Source organism: Spea bombifrons, chromosome 2 (assembly GCF_027358695.1).
Source record: "Spea bombifrons isolate aSpeBom1 chromosome 2, aSpeBom1.2.pri, whole genome shotgun sequence".
Taxonomy (NCBI): domain Eukaryota; kingdom Metazoa; phylum Chordata; class Amphibia; order Anura; family Pelobatidae; genus Spea; species Spea bombifrons.
Window position 1 is genome coordinate 48,178,493 of NC_071088.1, and position 18,422 is coordinate 48,196,914.

Here is an 18,422-nt window from a genome sequence, read left to right on the forward strand (position 1 = left end):
TAAAACATTCTCTGCCGTCAAATTCTGTGTATGTGTGTTTCCATTTTAATTTGCAATCCATTTAGAATAAAATACAGTAGGCATGTTCATTACAGCGGTGATGCATTAGGACATTTTTATAATCTACAGAAACACCATTTTTATACGATTAGCAATACTGGCATTCTGCAAATACAATAAACTGTATAATGCTTCTTGGATGAAAATAAAACTAATTGCTGATAATTGTTGTGAAATAATGGTACTACTTGTGGTACGCGTGCTACCAGCTGAGTCAGCTAAGAGGGCCCGACTGAGATATTAAGCTTGACCAAAGAGGACATTCCTGACCTTTATCCTAGTGTGAGTCTTTCGTACAGTACTGTAGAATAATAATATTGCAGACTGAGTGCAACCACTGGTTCTCAGCTGAAAAAAATATATGGTGGAGTTTATTCATTAACCACCAAAGCCAAGATGAGAAACTGCATATTGTTGCATTGACAATGTGTTATTTTGAGTAACTTTCTGGGGATGGTAATATAGTGTTCAAATAATTTGCCACACCGTAAGTTACTTACAATTCACTGGATGTTTTACCATATGATGTACAAGTAGTATTAACAAATTGTTAGCATACAGTAAATCATAGTTCTTTCATATAATGGGATCTAGTCTCCATCTGTGTAAAGTGTTTTTTTTTTCCATTTTGGGTATTTTCTTACCTTATTCTATATTGTGACACATCAGGAACACATAGCCAAACAGTTTGGTGTCATGCAGTCACAGATTGGCTATGACATTCTTGCTGAGGATACAATTACTGCTCTGCTACACAACAACCGCAAACTCTTGGAGAAACACATTACCAAAACAGAGGTGGAAACATTTGTAAGTTTGGTGAGGAAGAACCGTGAACCCCGGTGAGTTGCTCCTTTACTGTTAATGCTTTACTCATTGGACTACATTTTAATTGCCTCTAATGCTTGTGGCTGACAAATGTGTTCACCGTTGTTCACTATATATTACCATAATAGACTCCATTGTTCCATAAAGGGTAGTTATATGCATATTTTTTCAGCTTCACTTTGTCTCGCTACCCTGTCTCCATTAGAAGAAAAGGCGCTTAGGAAAGCAGATTAGGAAAGCAGGTTAGGAAAGGGTGGCAGCTTAAGCATGAAGAAAGCCTATTTTCACATTGTATAGGATTTAGGAGAGAATTCAAAAGCCACCGTAAAGCCAGACTTTAAAAAAGAGAATTAGTTTAGGTTTTGTTCACATGGCTTCACAGAAACTCTTCAGGGCAAAGTGAAGGTTGGAAGCAGTTATTATTATTATTATTATTATTATTATTATTATGATTATTTAAAAAATATTGAGAATAATATATTACTGTTATCAACATCATATGTGCAGTGCTGGAGGGGAAAGAAGGTGGCATGTATTAATATTGTAGTTAATAGGTATTGTTTGTTTACTTGCTTTTGTTATATTGATTTTAGATAATTCACAATTTGGCTTTATGTAAATATTGTTAAAACAAATCGTAAAAAATGTTTTGATTTGACTTGAGGACCTAGTAATGGTGCTTTTCATCTTTGTAGGATCTATGCGAGAGTAAGCCATATGAGTATGAATGCAACCTTCTGCATAATTAAATATAAATTTAAATTCACTCTTTTGAAAATATAAACAGAATACCAACAAATACAATGTAGTTGTGAACCTTTTTAAAGTGAAGTAAAGGGAAACTTCTAATGCTTCTGTTACAATTACATTGTGATGTAGATATTAGTATATATTATTGGTAGGTATTGGAGGCAGAATTATACCCAGAAAAAAACGTTTGCAGCATCCCAGGAAACACTGTAGGAAACACTCTAACTTTGGTTAGTTAACCAAAGCAGTTGAGAGGGACAGAATGAATACTTTTTAGTGACAGAAGCTAACATTCAAAATCTTAGCCTTCTTCAATTAATACGTATATATTGTACTGTTTCAATTTTGGGCTGTGCTAGATTGCCTTATCACACTTTGTAAAATATTGCAAAATACAATATACCAAAAAAAAACCTTGTTTTGCTCCAATTGAGAAATGTCGCTATTCTGTAGGTTTCTGGATTACCTGTCGGACCTGTGTGTGTCAAATCACATTGCTATTCCAGTAACCCAGGAGCATATCTGTAAGTGTGTTTTGGACCCCAAGAACAGTGATATCCTAATCAAGACAGAGTAAGTAATAACATGGTTTGACAGAAGAAGCTATAGAAAAATACAATGCAGGAGCTAAATGTTAATGGATTAAAGGAATGACTGTAACCTTTTTCTCCTTCAATTCATGTTGTGTAAAATATCACAAAACGTGCACACGTTTGCACAATCTATTTGACAAGCTTTGAAATAATGCACAAAATGTGTGGTTATTTCAAATTACTTTTGTTGATGTATAACACTATTTGTCTTGCAAACGATGTCATATTACAGATGCAAGGATGGCTGAAAGATTTTAGAGGGAGGGCATCTCTAATACAAGTAATGCAAAGAAACTAAGGAACTCACTATTGATGATTATATGCTTTCATTGTCATTTGTGGGGACTTTGTGTCTGATCCCTTGCACATTGTCCGAGGAGGAGCCTTAGGCAAACAGGGGCCCTTAGGAGCTGCTTATTCTACTTATATGGTGGTGCCCCATAACTCTGGCAACAAAAAATGTTTTAGGACTTATAAGCTGTGCAAATTTGAAAACTCTGACCACATGGTGACCACATTAAAAGTATTTACTATGATATTTTAAAAGTCTTTCGTATTTTTTATCCACAGGCTAAGGCCAGTAAAAGAGATGTCACAGTCCCCAGAATATATGGGGATAGATTTCTGTGAAGAGGAGGTATGGCTGACATGGACAGACAGGAATAATGACCCCCATGAAAAGAGCATACGACAGCTTTCTCAGGAAGCACGGGCTGGAAATGTGCACGATGAGAATGTGCTGGCATACTATAGGTATATAATCTCTGTTATTTTTGGCAAGACTCTTGCAGTATAGAAACTCATGCATACATATGTGGAAGTAAAGCTAAGGAAATTAAAAAAAAAATCTATTGTATGCTAACTTTTCCTAGTCTTCCCAACTTTTTCATCCCTCTTATCTGACTACCCCCTGGTTCTAAACCGCACTGATTTAAGATATTTTTGTTTTGTTGCCATGTTTATCATTGAATTTGCTTTTAATTCTATTTCCTCTTTTGCCTCTCCCATGACATTATACGTTGCCAGTGTCTTATGCCATATTCTCTCATTTTTATAGGTACCAGCTGAAGCTTTTTGCCCGGATGTGCCTGGATCGCCAGTACCTAGCTATACATGAGATCTCCAAGCAGCTGAGTGTTGACCTTATCTTCCTTTGCATGGCTGATGAAATGCTGCCTTTTGACATCAGAGCCTCATTCTGCCACCTTATGCTGCACGCTCATGTTGATAGGGACCCCCAAGAGCTGGTGACACCAGTTAAGTTTGCCCGTCTATGGACTGAGATCCCCACGTCCATCACTATCAAAGAGTAAGAGACCATACAACATCATACATTTATGTGACCCCTAACATTTTGGTAACGTATATAAGATAGCATCACTAACTTTACATTTCAACTCTTGTGACATGCAAAACAAAAAATATGTGTACCCAAAATATGTGTTTTAGTATATATTTTAGTAATAGAAGATTCTTATGAGGTAGTCATATTAAGGATGGACTCCAGCCATAATAAGCACTAATTTTTAACGTAGCCATTTTTGTACGCAAATGCATAGAGAGCTTTAGCAGAATCATCTTTATACATCTGATTTCTACAGAGTCTGATGAGACCTCCTGCACGAACGTGCAGTAATCACTTCCACTGATTTCAGTAGGACATCTTTCCTGCCAGTGACTGGCTGCTTCTAGCTGCCAAAACTGGTGCGAAGCATGGACAGAGGAGGGGGGTGCAGTATCTTCAACAGACAAGTGTTTAAGTATTATCCTTCTAGTGTAAAGAATGCATATTAGCATTAATCTGGCATTCTCAATTCACAGCTATGACTCAAATGACTCAAGGGATGATAAGAAGAACAAGTTTAGCAGCACAATGGACTTTGTGGAAGAATATCTAAATCATGTGGTCAGTGAGTCTATACCCTTTGCTAATGAGGAGAAGAACAAGCTAACATTTGAGGTGAGAACACAGCACACTGCATAATGAACTTGATTATCTATCTACTGTTAGTAAAATAAATACATAATAACAACGCAATGGTGTATTATGGCTTAGGTCTTCTAAGCCCAGGGCAGCGGGTTCAGGGTGGGCAGAGACCTCAATTGAAATCTATAGAGGTACTTGCATACCCCAAGAGTATATTTTTCCTTATGGGCAGAGGACCACGATATGGTGTCCTATCCCAGTGCCCTACACAAGGTGAATGGGAGTGAGGACAAGAACCTCCTCAGTTTGGTAGTTCTGGGCCATCCCCATAAATATATCACTGTGTCAGGGTACACCTTTGTACTGACAGAATATAGTTTAATAAAAGTAGTGGGTAAAAATTAAGTTTTATTTATTTCTATAATTTTACTTATAAGGAAAGGCTGCACATTAATACAAATAAAATGATACATATATCAAGGTATTTAGGAACAAATAAGGAGGCAAGCACAATTTCAATAATATTGAACAATATCACACTTTTACTGATGGCACTGATAAATTGAAAAACAGTGGTGTTTCCACTGTTTTACACATTGGAATTAATATGATTTGAACTAGGAACAGACACGACACAGTTTTCTGCATGAAAAAGTATTGTTACCAATAGCAAAAAGCTCTGGAGTTTAAGGGAAGACAAGGTAGGAGAACACTGAAATGGTCTCTCAGTCCCAGCCATAATGTAAACACCTATCTTTTTGCAGGTGGTGAGTCTTGCGCGGCACCTGATATATTTTGGATTCTATAGTTTTAGCGAGCTTCTTCGTCTGACAAGGACTCTGCTTGGGATTATAGACTGTGTTCAGAACCCACAGGCCATGCTACTGCAGGCCATGTACAATGACGACGGATCAGGTACCCGTATAAATAAAATGTACCTTCTAACATAAGTGTTAATTCAGTCGCTTTGGTGGCTTAACATTATTTTGGAGAGGTTTTGCAACAAACTGAATTGTAGGTGCCTTGAGTTCAAGGCCACCCTTTCAAATTGCTAATGCTCCTTTGTGCTTAGTTTTGCTTAATGGCATAGCTTGCATGTTATTTCCTGCCAATATTTGCTTTACAGATGTCATTCACCTTGTAAAAAAGTATCATCTTCAACAAGAAAATCTTTGTTAAAAAAATGTTTTCTTTTCACTACATTTTTTTATTCAGTTATTTTCTTTAATGCCTTTAATGCTTATATATTGGTTTATGGTATTTGTAAATGTTAATGTTTAGAAATTAATCAGGTGGCCATACCCTTGCTTATTAGGTGATTCTAGTGGCTGAGTTTTGGACCACAGTTCTTTCCCACTGGTGCTTACTCAAAGTCATCCTTATCCTTTATTTTTTCACAAAAACATGAAGTTTGTGGTAAACAACAAATTGTTACAAACAAAGTCCACCTGTGTTTGAGAGGTCATTACAGTGAGACAAAAATGAACCAGAAATGAAGTTGGTGGCAAACAAACAATTCTCACAGAAAGTTGACCTGTGTTTAAGTGAGGTCATTACAACGAGACAGAGCTAACCAGTATTTCTTTATCATCTCAATGCATGTATTAGGGAAGAACGTTAGGAGGTCAATTCAAGGAGTGGGTCACATGATGTCAACAATGGTACTTAATCGGAAACAGTCTGTGTTCAGTTCCCCCCAGACGCTAAATGCTGTGGCGACTCAAGAGGCACCAAGTAAAAGAAAAAACATAGAAACTGAGAACATTACTGTAATGGAGACCAAGCTAAAAATACTAGAAATTTTACAGGTGAGGAAGCATAATAACTAATAAAGTGTATGGGACATTTACAAATATATTAAGTGCAATATGAAAATATTAAATGTTCTTAAGTCTATCTCTCTTTTTTTTCCATAGTTCATCCTAAATGTAAGACTGGACTATAGGATGTCATATCTTCTATCCGTCTTCAAGAAAGAGTTTGTAGAGGTGTTCCCTATGCAAGATAGTGCTGCTGATGGAACAGCCCCAGCATTTGATTCAACAAGTAAATTAACCACCTTTCTTTAACTTGAAAATTCATTTTCAATCCCTGATCCAGTGGAAGCATTTATTGAGTCTCTCTTAATTCTTTCTCACAATTTTCTTTTGGTTCATTTGTCTTATCCCATCTCTTTTTTTCTTTGCCATCTATCTATTACACATACAGTGTTATATATCACTTCGTAAACATCCTCTAATGCCCCCATATCACCTTATAAATGTACTTATTTATAAAGATGGTCCACAGTTTGTAATGTAACTGTAATAATTTGTGTAATTCATGTAACATATTTCCAATTGCAGATGCTACGTTAAACTTAGACCGCATTGGAGAGCAGGCAGAATCTATGTTTGGTGTAGGGTAAGTGTCTTAAAATCTGTTACCAGTGAGTTCTGTTGTGAGCATGTTGTTGCTTTTGTTTCATTAGCTTCTTGTTTAGTCTTTGACGATCATTGTCAGCCAACTTATATAGCTGTGAATGACAGAACAGCTTTCCCTTTTGCAACACTTTGTGTATACGTCTTATCAGGAAGAATACCAGCATGCTTGAAGTGGATGACGAAGGAGGAAGGATGTTTCTGCGGGTCCTTATTCAGCTGACCATGAATGATTACCCGTCTTTAATCTCTGGATCACTACAACTGCTTTTTAAGCACTTTAGCCAGAGGCAGGAAGTCCTACACACATTCAAACAGGTACACGGTATTAAAAGCAGAAGAGATGTACAAAATATTTTACCATGCCACACATCTATTACTTTTAATACTATTTTACAACTTTAGGTAGGGGTAGGCGGTTCAGTAGTTTTTGGGCATACGGGAAGTGCATCCCTATTAATTAATTCATTATATATTTGTCTATTTTTTGGCACTACGACCTTTTCAGGTTCAGCTGCTGATCTCTGCTCAGGATGTGGATAACTACAAAGTAATTAAGTCAGAGCTGGACAGACTTAGAACAATGGTAGAAAAATCAGAGCTCTGGGTAGACAAGAAAGTGAGCTCAAGCAGTAGTTCTTCAACGGATGGGAGCAAGAAGGACAAAAAAGAGGTAGGTGAAACCCAAATACCATCTCCTTTATGATTTATTGGCTGTCTGCATTTATATCTAATGTCACGTATTTATTCCTCGAATTGACGTTCATTTTTATTTCCTTTCCATCCAGCATGTAGAGAACCAGGAAGGTGCTGGAAAACCAACAACAGTAAAAAGTAGTGAGAATTATCAGATTGTGAAAGGGGTAAGGTCACACAACACTGTTACAGATGAGCTAAATGTACAACATTTTGGGTTATGACAGGTTTAATTAGGAATATTTACAAATTTTCTTGCTGCTTAAATCTCGGTCATACTACTATGTGAGTGTGTCAATGATTGTATACCTTTATCGGTTGAAAGAGATCATAATGTTATACCTATATCTGTTTTTTATGCATCTTTCATAAACATCCTAGATTTGCTATGCCAAAGAAAGTAGAAATCCAGATACATCGTACTGGGGTCTTTGGCAGGCCATATGCATATATTGTATTATTTTTGTGAAAAACATGAGACATTGGAAGGTTTTTATGCTAGGTCCTAGCTGACTTGTGTTGCTGGTTTAGCTTTTCTGCTGTTACAGTATACTTCTTCTGAGGCCTAACATGTGAATGAACTCTGCAAATCTGCCCTGCATGATTTAATGGAACAGTGTAATGTTGCTGACTTGCATAATTTCCAAAAACATGCATGTTAAAATACTTTGAGTAGTTTCAAATGCGTTATATAAAAGCTGAAAAAGGTACATAATACCCTAGGGAGAAGCTGCAGCTGCCCTTTTAGTCTATGGTCAGATGATTTTTGCCTCTGATTGACTTCTTGAAACAGCCAATCAGAAGCAGGAAATTGCTTGCATTGAAATAAATGTGAGCACTTTCCACACATGTGCATGGGGGTGTCATTAGACCTGTGATGTTTGCCAACCCAGCGATTGAGCTGACTGAAGGTAAGCTTATCACATGACAGCAGCTATACTGGTATGTGATAGAAAATAGCAGGGGGCAGACAAAGTGTAATGCGTATGGGGGAGTCGGCAGAAAAAGGACACCAGGAAAGAAGGTACCTCTCAACTTCAAACTTTAAAATCATTTTTTAATGTTATATTTTAGAATGGGCTTTAGAATAATTTTATATCCTCTGTTATATGACCTAGATCTTAGAAAGACTTAATAAGATGTGTGGAGTTGGAGAGCAGGTTCGCAAGAAGCAGCAGAGACTGTTGAAAAATATGGATGCACACAAAGTTATGCTGGATCTGCTCCAGATCCCATACGAAAAGGTTAGTTTACTATTTTATAATTTGTGTTATTCTGAATAACTTTCCTTTATGTCCTCTTGAAATTTGTAAATGTTATTACATGGATAATTTGTTGCTTTTATTATTATTAGTTATTTTAATATATGACCTATTGACAAAACGCTCCTTAGTTGTCTCTCTAAACTGATAAATTGCAGTATGATAAAAATGTCTGTCCCTTTGCAAACACTCTTGGGAAATGGGTCTATCGATTACCTGTATATTATTAATGGGGCACTTCCTATAGAAAATGAGTATTGATTTCACTTGAATGAATAATTTGCATCTAGCAGGATCAAAGTCCCTATGGTGAAATGATCACAGTCCAGTTATCGGACAATTTGTAGGAAATGTCAGTGGTGCAAATGTTTTATTCTACTTGCAAAGAAATGAAAATATAATGTTTAGCCATGATAATAGCATTACATTTCACAGAGTGCTAAAGAGAAGGTGTTTGGTTTGTATTAACCAGAAATACATTTAAGTTGAAAATATGTTAAAATCTTTGATTTAATTCACATTTAGCTGTTAAGGTTATTTGCTTATTAAAATATCCACCTTGTTCTTTGTATAAAGTCACAACAATAAACTATAAATCATAGTAAAATGTGATGTACAGTATAGTTTGGAGAATGATCTGTTTCATAGTAAAATGTGATGTACAGTATAGTTTGGAGAATGATCTGTTTCTCTAGGCTCTCCTTCTATAAATGAGCCACAAGTTATAAATTAGACATTTTTTCCAAATTATCCTCCGCTGAAAAGCAATAGGCCCTGAAGGAAAAAAATCTGCTTTACAGTGCCCCCAGGTAATGCATTGATTTGTTATCCAGAGAGCTAAGAGTTATGTCAGTGTGGCTAACTATTAGGCAGTATTGGTAATTACAGTGGGCATGCTGTGTATATTGATGCTATGAATCTAATGTCTAATCTAATCTACCACACAAATCTTTGTAGCTAGAAACTACAGCTATACAGTCATGATGGATTAATAATAATTGTGCACTGTAATCGTGCGGACCATGTGTAATTCTGGGTAAATTGTTGGCATATGTATATATGCCTTTGACTTGAGAATTTGATGGTATTGAAAGCTTGTCCTTAAATGGAATGTTTGATAAAAACATATTATTTTATATTGCAGTACTCTGTGTATAAGGTGGGTGTGTCTATATATATAAATTATATGGCCAGAAGTATGTGGACACCTGACCATCACACCTATATGTTCTTTTTGGACATACCATTCCAAAACCATGGGCATTTTCCTGGGAAGGCTTTCCACAGGATTTTGAAGTGTGTCTGTTTGACTAAGCCCAGTAAGCCAAAGGAGCATTTGTGAGGTCAGGCTGGTTGGATGAAAAGGTGTAAAGCCCAATTGGTATTCCAATTCATCCCAAAAGTGTTTGGTGGAGTTAAGGTCAGGGCTCTTTGCAGGCCACTAGCGTTCCTCCAGACTAAACTCATTAAACCATGTCTTTATGGACCTTGCTCACTGGGATTCATTCATGTTGAAACAGTAAAGTGCCTTCCTCAAACTGGTGCCACAAAGTTGAAGCATACAATTGTCTAAAACGTTTTCAATGCTGTAGCTTAGTACCCTTCACTAAAACTAAGGGGCTTAGCCCAAACACTGGAAAACAAATCCAGACCATTATCCTTTCCCTACCAAACTTTACAGTAGGCACTATGCATTCGGTGGCGTTCTTCTGGCATCCACTGTAGAGAACACATGTCCACTACTCCAGATACTCCGGTGTACTTTACTCCACTCCAGACGACGCTTGGCATTTCATATAATGATCTTAGGATTTTGAGAGGCTGCTTAGCCAAAAAAAAAACCATTGCATTAATTACCTGATGCAGTAATTACCTTCAGAAGGAGTTTGGAGCTCTGCAGTGATTTTGAATTAGCTGGCTTCACAGATGGTCCACTGGGACATGGGGGCAGTAGGAGCAGATGTCAAAGTTCCAAGTTGAAAAATGCGCACTTCCCAAATGTGGCATTTTACCTCCCAAACAACCTGACAAACCCATGCATCACTGTACTTGGGAGATGTTGCTGAACACATATTGGGGTGTTGTATGATATGTACTAGGAGCTGTAAATTCACACCTGAAGTACAATGTGTGTGATAAAAACACAAAATAAATACTACTACCACAAAGTTTGACAAAGCGTGGTAGTAGAATTAGTGTATGGAATGGGTTAAAATGCCAGCATCTTAAATACCTTGGTGTGTGTTAGTTTAAAAAAATATATGGTTTGATTAGGGTAAATTGCATCGGCTGGCGTTTTCAAGATGTCCCAAATAGCACATGGGGCAGAATGACCAGATATGAAAAAAAAGGTTTTTAAATAACAAAACACTACTTGTACATATTGCCCTATAACTTGTAAAAAAGGCAAACTAAACTAGAATCTATTTAGCAGGGTTTTTTTCATTAGTTTTTGTAGATCAGTAAAATATTTTTCTAATAAAAGTGAGATTTTTTTTTTCACTTTTTCATCATATTTTTTTTTAATAGGAAATTATATTATATGATCACAAAAATGATATCTGAAGAAAAGCACATCTTGTCCTGAAAAAAACAAACAATATATAACTTGTGTGGGTACACTGAATAGGAGAGGAGAAAATTACAGCTAAACACGAGCACCGCAAAAATGTTGTAACAGCCTTGGTCACGAAGGGTACAAAAACAACCAGCCTGGTCCTTAAGGGGTTAAAAGGAATTAACTCTTTATGTGTGTATATATGTGTGTCTACAAATATATGTATGTTAATGTGTACATAATGTATTTCAGTTGGGTTTTCTATTCTTTCACAGGGAGATACTAAAATGAAAGAGATATTAAAGTACACACATCACTTCCTGCAAAAATTTTGTGCTGGGAACCCAGAAAACCAGGCACTTCTGCATAAGCACTTAACTCTATTTCTGTCTCCAGGTGTAAGTGATAATTCAATATTTTCTTTTCTTATTCCGCTAGTTATAATTTTTATTTTAACAATTTTATATATATGTCAGTTATTTGTGTTCATGTACAATTTCTGTAAACACAAACAGATGTTTTGCAGATACTGTTGCAAAAGTAAAGTGATGTGTACTTTAGTACTGTAATTTATGCTTACATGGTTTCCACTGTGTGAATGCGGTTTACAACATTAACAACATGCATAATGAATATAGAAAATGTAATTAAAAGAATTAATAAGCTTGTTTTTAATGACAAATAAAATACTGTTGCTAATATCAAATATCTGATGGTTTAATATATAGATGTGAATATAGATTTAATTTTTATTTTTATGGTGTAAATGAATTATATTACAGAGCCTATGTGTATGTATGTCATACCTACCAACAGTCCCTGATTTGCCTATGCACAATGTATTACACTGTGCACTAGCACTATTGCTTTTTAAGCTGTGTATGTATGAGAGACACACACAGCCTAAACACTGGTGGATGAGATCCAGACATCACGCGGTGTCACATAACTCTGCCTACTTTATGCTTCACCCACTTGGGTGGTAAGTTTGATATGCCAATGTTTCACAGCTGAACTCTCTTTGCATTTCTAGCTTTTGGAGGCTGAGACCATGCAGCATATTTTCCTGAATAACTATCAGCTATGCTCTGAAATCCACGAGACCGTTCTTCAGCATTTCATTCACTGCCTAGCCACACACGGTAGACATGTTCAGTATCTGTATTTCTTGAATACCATCATCAAAGCCGATTGCAAATACATCAAAAAATGCCAAGATATGATTATGACTGAGGTAGGCTCTATAGCTGTCTTGGACACAGATTTTCTATTCCATGGTTATGCTAGCCATAGGCATGTAGAAGTATTATTGTGTGGCAAATTCTTGTTGGTTATTTGTAGAGGGAGCAGAGGCAGAAAGACTACATAAGGCGTTGTTAGAAATTAAATGTATTTAGAGCTAAAAGTATAGAAAAGGAGGAACAAAAAAAAATCTTTAATGTATTGTCTCATCACACTGAAACATATTGAAAATGTGTCCTTTATTCTGCAGCTGACTAATGCCGGGGATGATGTTGTGGTTTTTTACAATGACAAAGCATCGTTTGCACTGATGCTGGAAATGATGGCAGCAGCCCGTGAAGGAGTGGAAGAAAACAGTCCTCTCATGTATCATATAACACTTGTTGATCTTCTCGCTGCCTGTGCAGAGGGGAAAAATGTGTATACTGAGATCAAGTGCACATCTTTGCTTCCTCTGGAGGACATTGTCAGGGTAGTGACACATGAAGATTGCATTACTGAGGTCAGTGTGATGCTGGGTTAGGAAACTGTGGCCCCTCATTTACCATGAAGCTTAGGACAGTAGTTTTAAAAACCAGGGTTTATTATTATTAATTATTGATTTACATGGCACCATCATATCCTGCACAGTGGATAAACAGGGCACAACAAGGACTGTATCATATAACTATTTAGACTTAAACAAAGGTAAGAAGGGCCCTGCTCAAGCAATCTTAAAATGTAGCAGGTAGGACCATATTTCACAAGATGCAAAAGGGCAAATGTTTGAGGTAAAACAGCCACATGCAGAAGTAGGAGGCGGGAGGGAATTAACCTCTTACTTGGAAAACTTTTCTGCTTCCATATTACATTGTTACTCAGAGCTGACTTCACTAATATATTCAATTAACCACCATGATGGCCACACTGTGTCAGGAGTGCTTACTAATGAGTAGTTGTACTGATGTGGCAATTCACTATAATGGATGTAATCTACTATGTAACTATATTCCACTGATGCCATTACTAAAAGAAGCACATAAAATAATTGATGGCTGCACCATCTTCTTTTTACTCCTCAGGTTAAAATGTCTTATGTGAACTTTGTGAATCATTGCTACGTCGACACAGAAGTGGAAATGAAAGAGATATATACTAGTAATCACATCTGGACTCTGTTTGAAAACTTTATTCTGGATATGGCTCGAGTAAGCTGAAATGACATTTGTAACATAGTTGTTGTAATAAATTAGAAACAAAGTTTAGTATCGCGTCTAGGTGCGTTTCTTTCAGAGAATTTATTATGCTCTATTATCCAGAACTCTGAGGATTTCTCCCTTTTCAATGAGGTTGATATACCAAAGTGATTCCCAAAAATTCTCTAGTCATGTAACACAGAACTGTGAAAAAAAATTCTTAATCAGAACATTTTTAAAGGAAAGAAAAATAACACTTAGTGCCTCAACCTCCAGAAATTTAATTTTGTTTTAATAAAACCTGCTGCTTCAACTCGGAATTATTATAGGAAATAAAACACAGGCTAAGTCTTGACCCTTCAATAGTTATTTGTAATTTAACCCTTTTTTACATTTAAGTACTAATAAATAATGCCTTAAATGTATTGCTATGGTTTTTAAACGAAGGCACCACTTGCCTTGTATAAAAACAATGTATTTTTTATCTGGGTAAGCTAAGCATGGAAAAAAGAAACATTACAGTAATTATAATACCGAATGGTTCCTGATTCCTCTTGCCTAAAATTTTGAGCAAACCCCCTAGAATATATACTTTGATTTTATTGTTGGTTGTGAAAAAAATAGTAAAGATGTGGGTAAATTTAAATATGTATTGTCATACTGCAAATGGATTTTGTATCTATCTTTATTAATATGCAGTTCAGTGTATTTCATTTTATTTTCTTATGCATGTGTCTTTTTTAAAGGGGTTTTTGTTTATCTTTTCCACTTTCTACTGTTCCTCTTCCCAGGTATGTAACAAGCGAGAGAAGCGTTTGCCAGATCCAACCTTAGAGAAGTATGTTCTTACCGTGGTTTTGGAAACAATAAGGTCCTTCTTCAACTCCCCTTTCTCTGAAAATAGCACCTCACTTCAGGTAAGAGGCTACAAGTAGGATTCTACAGACTACCTCCAAGGGGCACAAGTTGTAAAAAAAAAAATAAGGTGACAGATATCTATTAAACTGATGGCTGGAGTTCTTCTAATTTATCGTCATCACTGTGTGTCTTGCAGACTCATCAAACAATTGTGGTCCAGCTTCTACAGTCCACTGCTCGGCTTTTGGAGTGTCCATGGCTTCAACAGCAGCACAAAGGCTCAGCAGAGGCTTGTATAAAAGCTCTGGCTGTGGTTGGTAAGACACATACCTGCTTGCCTGATTTTGTTGATTGTATATTATCTTAAGGGTTAAGGGGACGTCTACTTCAAGATACACAGAAAACAGTAGTAAACACTTCAGTACCACAGAATATCTAGCTTAACACTTTATTCCAGTCTTCTTCAAGTGATAAACTTGCAGGTACTAGCACTTTTCCAGCCTCTATTGACAATGCTTTTAGTCAACAAAAAAGGGTGCTCACTCAAAAAGTGATATGTTTTGTTTAAATTTTAATCCTGTAGATTTGGCTCCTAGATTATCCTGTTGCTTTTAAAGAGCTTGATAGACTACAAATATACTTATGTTATTATTTCCAGTTAGCCTGATTTGTATGATCCATAACAAAACATTGGACAAATGCATTCTATCATTGTATTTTATCATTTATATACACCATAATTGTATTCAATTCCAGCAAAGAGTCGAAGCATCTCCCTCCCAATGGATTTAGATTCACATGTCAGCTCTTTGCTAAATAGCTCTTCTAGCTCACTGCATAGACATATGTCCACATACAAGACCACAGCTACAAGAGCCTATCCTCGCGTGAGCACCACACAGAACCAGTGGGACTACAAAAACATTGTAGAGAAGCTACAGGTTGGTGAAGAAAACTCCAAAAGATCTCTAGGCGTTTTTTTAATCTTAGGAAAATAGTGATAGTTTACGTTACTAAAACTATTTCATAATTTCTTTCGATCTATAGTTTTAAACTAGAGAAGGTTAATAAACATACCCTTCTTTAATGGACACAATATAACTGCAGTTTTCTCATTCTGTTTCCCACAAGGATATTATAAATGTACTAGAGGAAAGACTAAAGCCTTTAGTGGAAGCAGAGTTATCAGTTCTAGTTGATGTCCTGCACCATCCTGAACTGCTCTTTGCAGAGGGAACTGATGCCCGCTTGCGCTGTGAGAGTGGAGGCTTTATTTCCAAGTAAGAAACAAATGTAAAGTTGGTATTTCTTGTATTTATAAACACCAAAAATAATAAAACAAAAATAAAAAATGTCTTAAATCTATGTGAATTTGTACACTTTCTTTCTATGCTGTAGCTTTTAACATTGAACTAAGGCGTCTATCTCAAACCCAGAAAAACACTCCCAGACCATTATCCCTTTCCACAAACTTTACAGTTGGCAATATGTATTCCATTAGGCAGCATTCTCTTTGTATTTGCCCAACCCAGATTTGTCCTGATTTGAAATGTTATATATATATATATGTGTGTGTGTGTGTGTGTGTGTGTGTATACATATGTGTGTGTGTGTATACATATGTGTGTGTATGTGTGTTTGTATGTGTATATACATGCATGATTCAGGTACTGAAAAGAGGAGCGACTTATAACTAGATGCCAGTCACCGTTACATATATATATATATTTTTCTATAATTGTCTTTTCATCCACAACTGATAGCTCTGAACTAAACATATGACTCTTATCCAGGCTGATTCAGCACACCAAAAATCTAATGTCCACAGAGGAAAAACTTTGTATTAAAGTCTTGCGAACCCTGCAACAGATGCTCATGAAAAAAAGTAACTACGGGGAACGGGTAAGAAAAAAAATTGTACGATTTTCCATACATACAGAATTTACTACTGCATAGAGCTGTGTTATCTTTTCCTTTTATTAAAAAAAATGTTTGTATAGATTTTTGTGAAATTTATGAATTTATTAATGCTGAAGTAGAAGCTGAATAAATGTAATTGCAAATTCCCCTATACACAAGCATTTTTGTTTCTATCATATAATGAAATCAATATGTATGCATTGTGGTACGCAATAAAGCTATACTGACTGACTTGTTCATTATTTCTATATAAAATACCAGCTTCATTATACAGCTCAGCATGTTCCTTTTCAATGAGTAGCTATGTGGCTTCATTTTAAATTATGTTTACAAATTATATTTTCCTCTCTCCATGTCGCTCTCAATTTTCACTTTTATCCCTACAGGGAAATTTACTAAGAAAAACTCTACTGAATAATTACCTTCAATGCAAGAAGTCAAATGCTAAAGGCGAGACAGCTGACAGCTCTGTCACTGGTAAAAATGAAGTCTATTTTTAATAAATCAGTACTTGTTCCAGCCCCTTATGGATTTAATTCAGTAATAGAAAGTGTTGCCCTTTTTATTCAAACAAGTTAAATGGGCACCCTGATTTGAATGCTTAGTTCACAGTTGGGGCAAGAGGCAATATATTTTTTTCCCATCACACATGATACACTTACAGAGGCAATGCAGAAACTTGTGTGAAAAATAAAGTACACCCTCTTTGAATTCTAGGGTTTTACATATCAGAGCATAATAACAATCATCTGTTCTGTAACAGGTCTAAAAATTAGACTAAAGGTGGTTCTACAAGCTATTGTATCATGAGGTATACTTAGTGTGAAAAACACATAGCTTCTCCATTTTTGCTTTATTTCTGTCGAATAAATCATGAAGTGTAATATATCAATTGGCAACCACATTGGTGTTTTTTAAGTTGCCTTTTGTGATGTATAATTCTATGAGTGAGGCAGAACACCCCATTTGTCTCAGAAATGATGGTTGTTTCTATTCAGTGTGAACCAAGCATCAAAAACTCCCCTTAATTCAGAAGTTCACTTCCTCAAAATTCCTTTTGACAAATTACTATTACATTTTGATTTCTGTAAATTGTCTATGATGAGCTTTTTTACCCTAGTCCTTTTTCAAAAAACATCTGTTACAGGACTGAATCTTTCTCTCTTAATAATACAATGTTAACTTGCATTATTTTACGGATAAATGCAATAACGGTTATAAACAGCAATGGTTGTTTAAGATAATATTGTTTTTGTTCATAAGCACTGTTATTGCATTTCTTCTATATTTGTATGCTTTGGGTAAGTTGTTATCAGCAGCTATAGAAATATATTAAGATATCATTTGGTAGTAGATTTGAATGATTTTACCCATTTTTGAAGAGATGATTACATGACATATTTTAAGGCATACCAATGTGTTTGTTTTCTTGGCAGGTCAAGACCAGGACTGGTCTGTGATAGCCTCAATCCAGTGTAAGCTAGACAGAGAAGGTGCCACAAAACTTGTAACAGACCTCATAATGAGTTCAAAGAATGATAAAATTTTTCAAGAAAGCATTTTGCTTGCAATCAGACTGCTGGATGGGGGTAATACAGATATACAGGTATAGAATGAAACAGGAATGAAAATGGAATGTAAAGGAATAAATCTATGTTTTGAGTTCAACTTGCAAATTCACTAAAGATGTGTGATTGCTCTCATGGGTAATCACAAGCACCATATTGAAAGGCAGTGTGCATTTTAAATATGATTCTGCCCTTCTCCCGCCAAGTGCTTCAGAAGTGATCAATGATCTCTCAGCAGTTGTTTCTGCATCAGCAACATCCGATCAGTAACATTCAGTGATATTAATTAGGATATTCATTGTGTATCTTTGTGTGTGTGTGATTTAAATGACTACCACAGACTTTGACAAAGGCTGGTTGTAGAATTAGCGCAAGGAATGCAAGATGTCAAAATCCCAAATTGAAAAATGCACACCTCCAAAATGTGGCCTTTTAGTCCCCAAAGTCCTTCTTTGTGTAGGTACAGTAAACGGGAGATAAAATCACAGATAAACACAAAGACTACAGAACTGCCATTGTCACAAGGATTAGAAAATGTCAAAAACAATCTGGTCACAAAAGGGTTT

General features: G+C 36.0%; 1 protein-coding gene across 1 annotated transcript in view; it reads left to right on the forward strand.

Annotated features, from left to right (window-relative positions):
* ITPR3 (inositol 1,4,5-trisphosphate receptor type 3) overlaps positions 1 to 18,422 on the forward strand; it is an 86,737-nt gene that overhangs the window by 26,028 nt on the left and 42,287 nt on the right. Inside the window, exons 16-39 of the mRNA XM_053457841.1 lie at positions 730 to 902; positions 2,092 to 2,211; positions 2,802 to 2,984; positions 3,289 to 3,540; positions 4,053 to 4,191; positions 4,923 to 5,073; positions 5,767 to 5,966; positions 6,075 to 6,204; positions 6,504 to 6,561; positions 6,731 to 6,896; positions 7,087 to 7,251; positions 7,367 to 7,441; positions 8,393 to 8,518; positions 11,369 to 11,491; positions 12,127 to 12,327; positions 12,586 to 12,837; positions 13,397 to 13,522; positions 14,302 to 14,427; positions 14,565 to 14,685; positions 15,125 to 15,309; positions 15,500 to 15,648; positions 16,162 to 16,270; positions 16,675 to 16,765; positions 17,725 to 17,894. Of these exons, the coding sequence (XP_053313816.1) occupies positions 730 to 902; positions 2,092 to 2,211; positions 2,802 to 2,984; positions 3,289 to 3,540; positions 4,053 to 4,191; positions 4,923 to 5,073; positions 5,767 to 5,966; positions 6,075 to 6,204; positions 6,504 to 6,561; positions 6,731 to 6,896; positions 7,087 to 7,251; positions 7,367 to 7,441; positions 8,393 to 8,518; positions 11,369 to 11,491; positions 12,127 to 12,327; positions 12,586 to 12,837; positions 13,397 to 13,522; positions 14,302 to 14,427; positions 14,565 to 14,685; positions 15,125 to 15,309; positions 15,500 to 15,648; positions 16,162 to 16,270; positions 16,675 to 16,765; positions 17,725 to 17,894 (3,591 nt within the window). The remainder of the gene's footprint in view (positions 1 to 729; positions 903 to 2,091; positions 2,212 to 2,801; positions 2,985 to 3,288; positions 3,541 to 4,052; positions 4,192 to 4,922; positions 5,074 to 5,766; positions 5,967 to 6,074; positions 6,205 to 6,503; positions 6,562 to 6,730; positions 6,897 to 7,086; positions 7,252 to 7,366; positions 7,442 to 8,392; positions 8,519 to 11,368; positions 11,492 to 12,126; positions 12,328 to 12,585; positions 12,838 to 13,396; positions 13,523 to 14,301; positions 14,428 to 14,564; positions 14,686 to 15,124; positions 15,310 to 15,499; positions 15,649 to 16,161; positions 16,271 to 16,674; positions 16,766 to 17,724; positions 17,895 to 18,422) is intronic.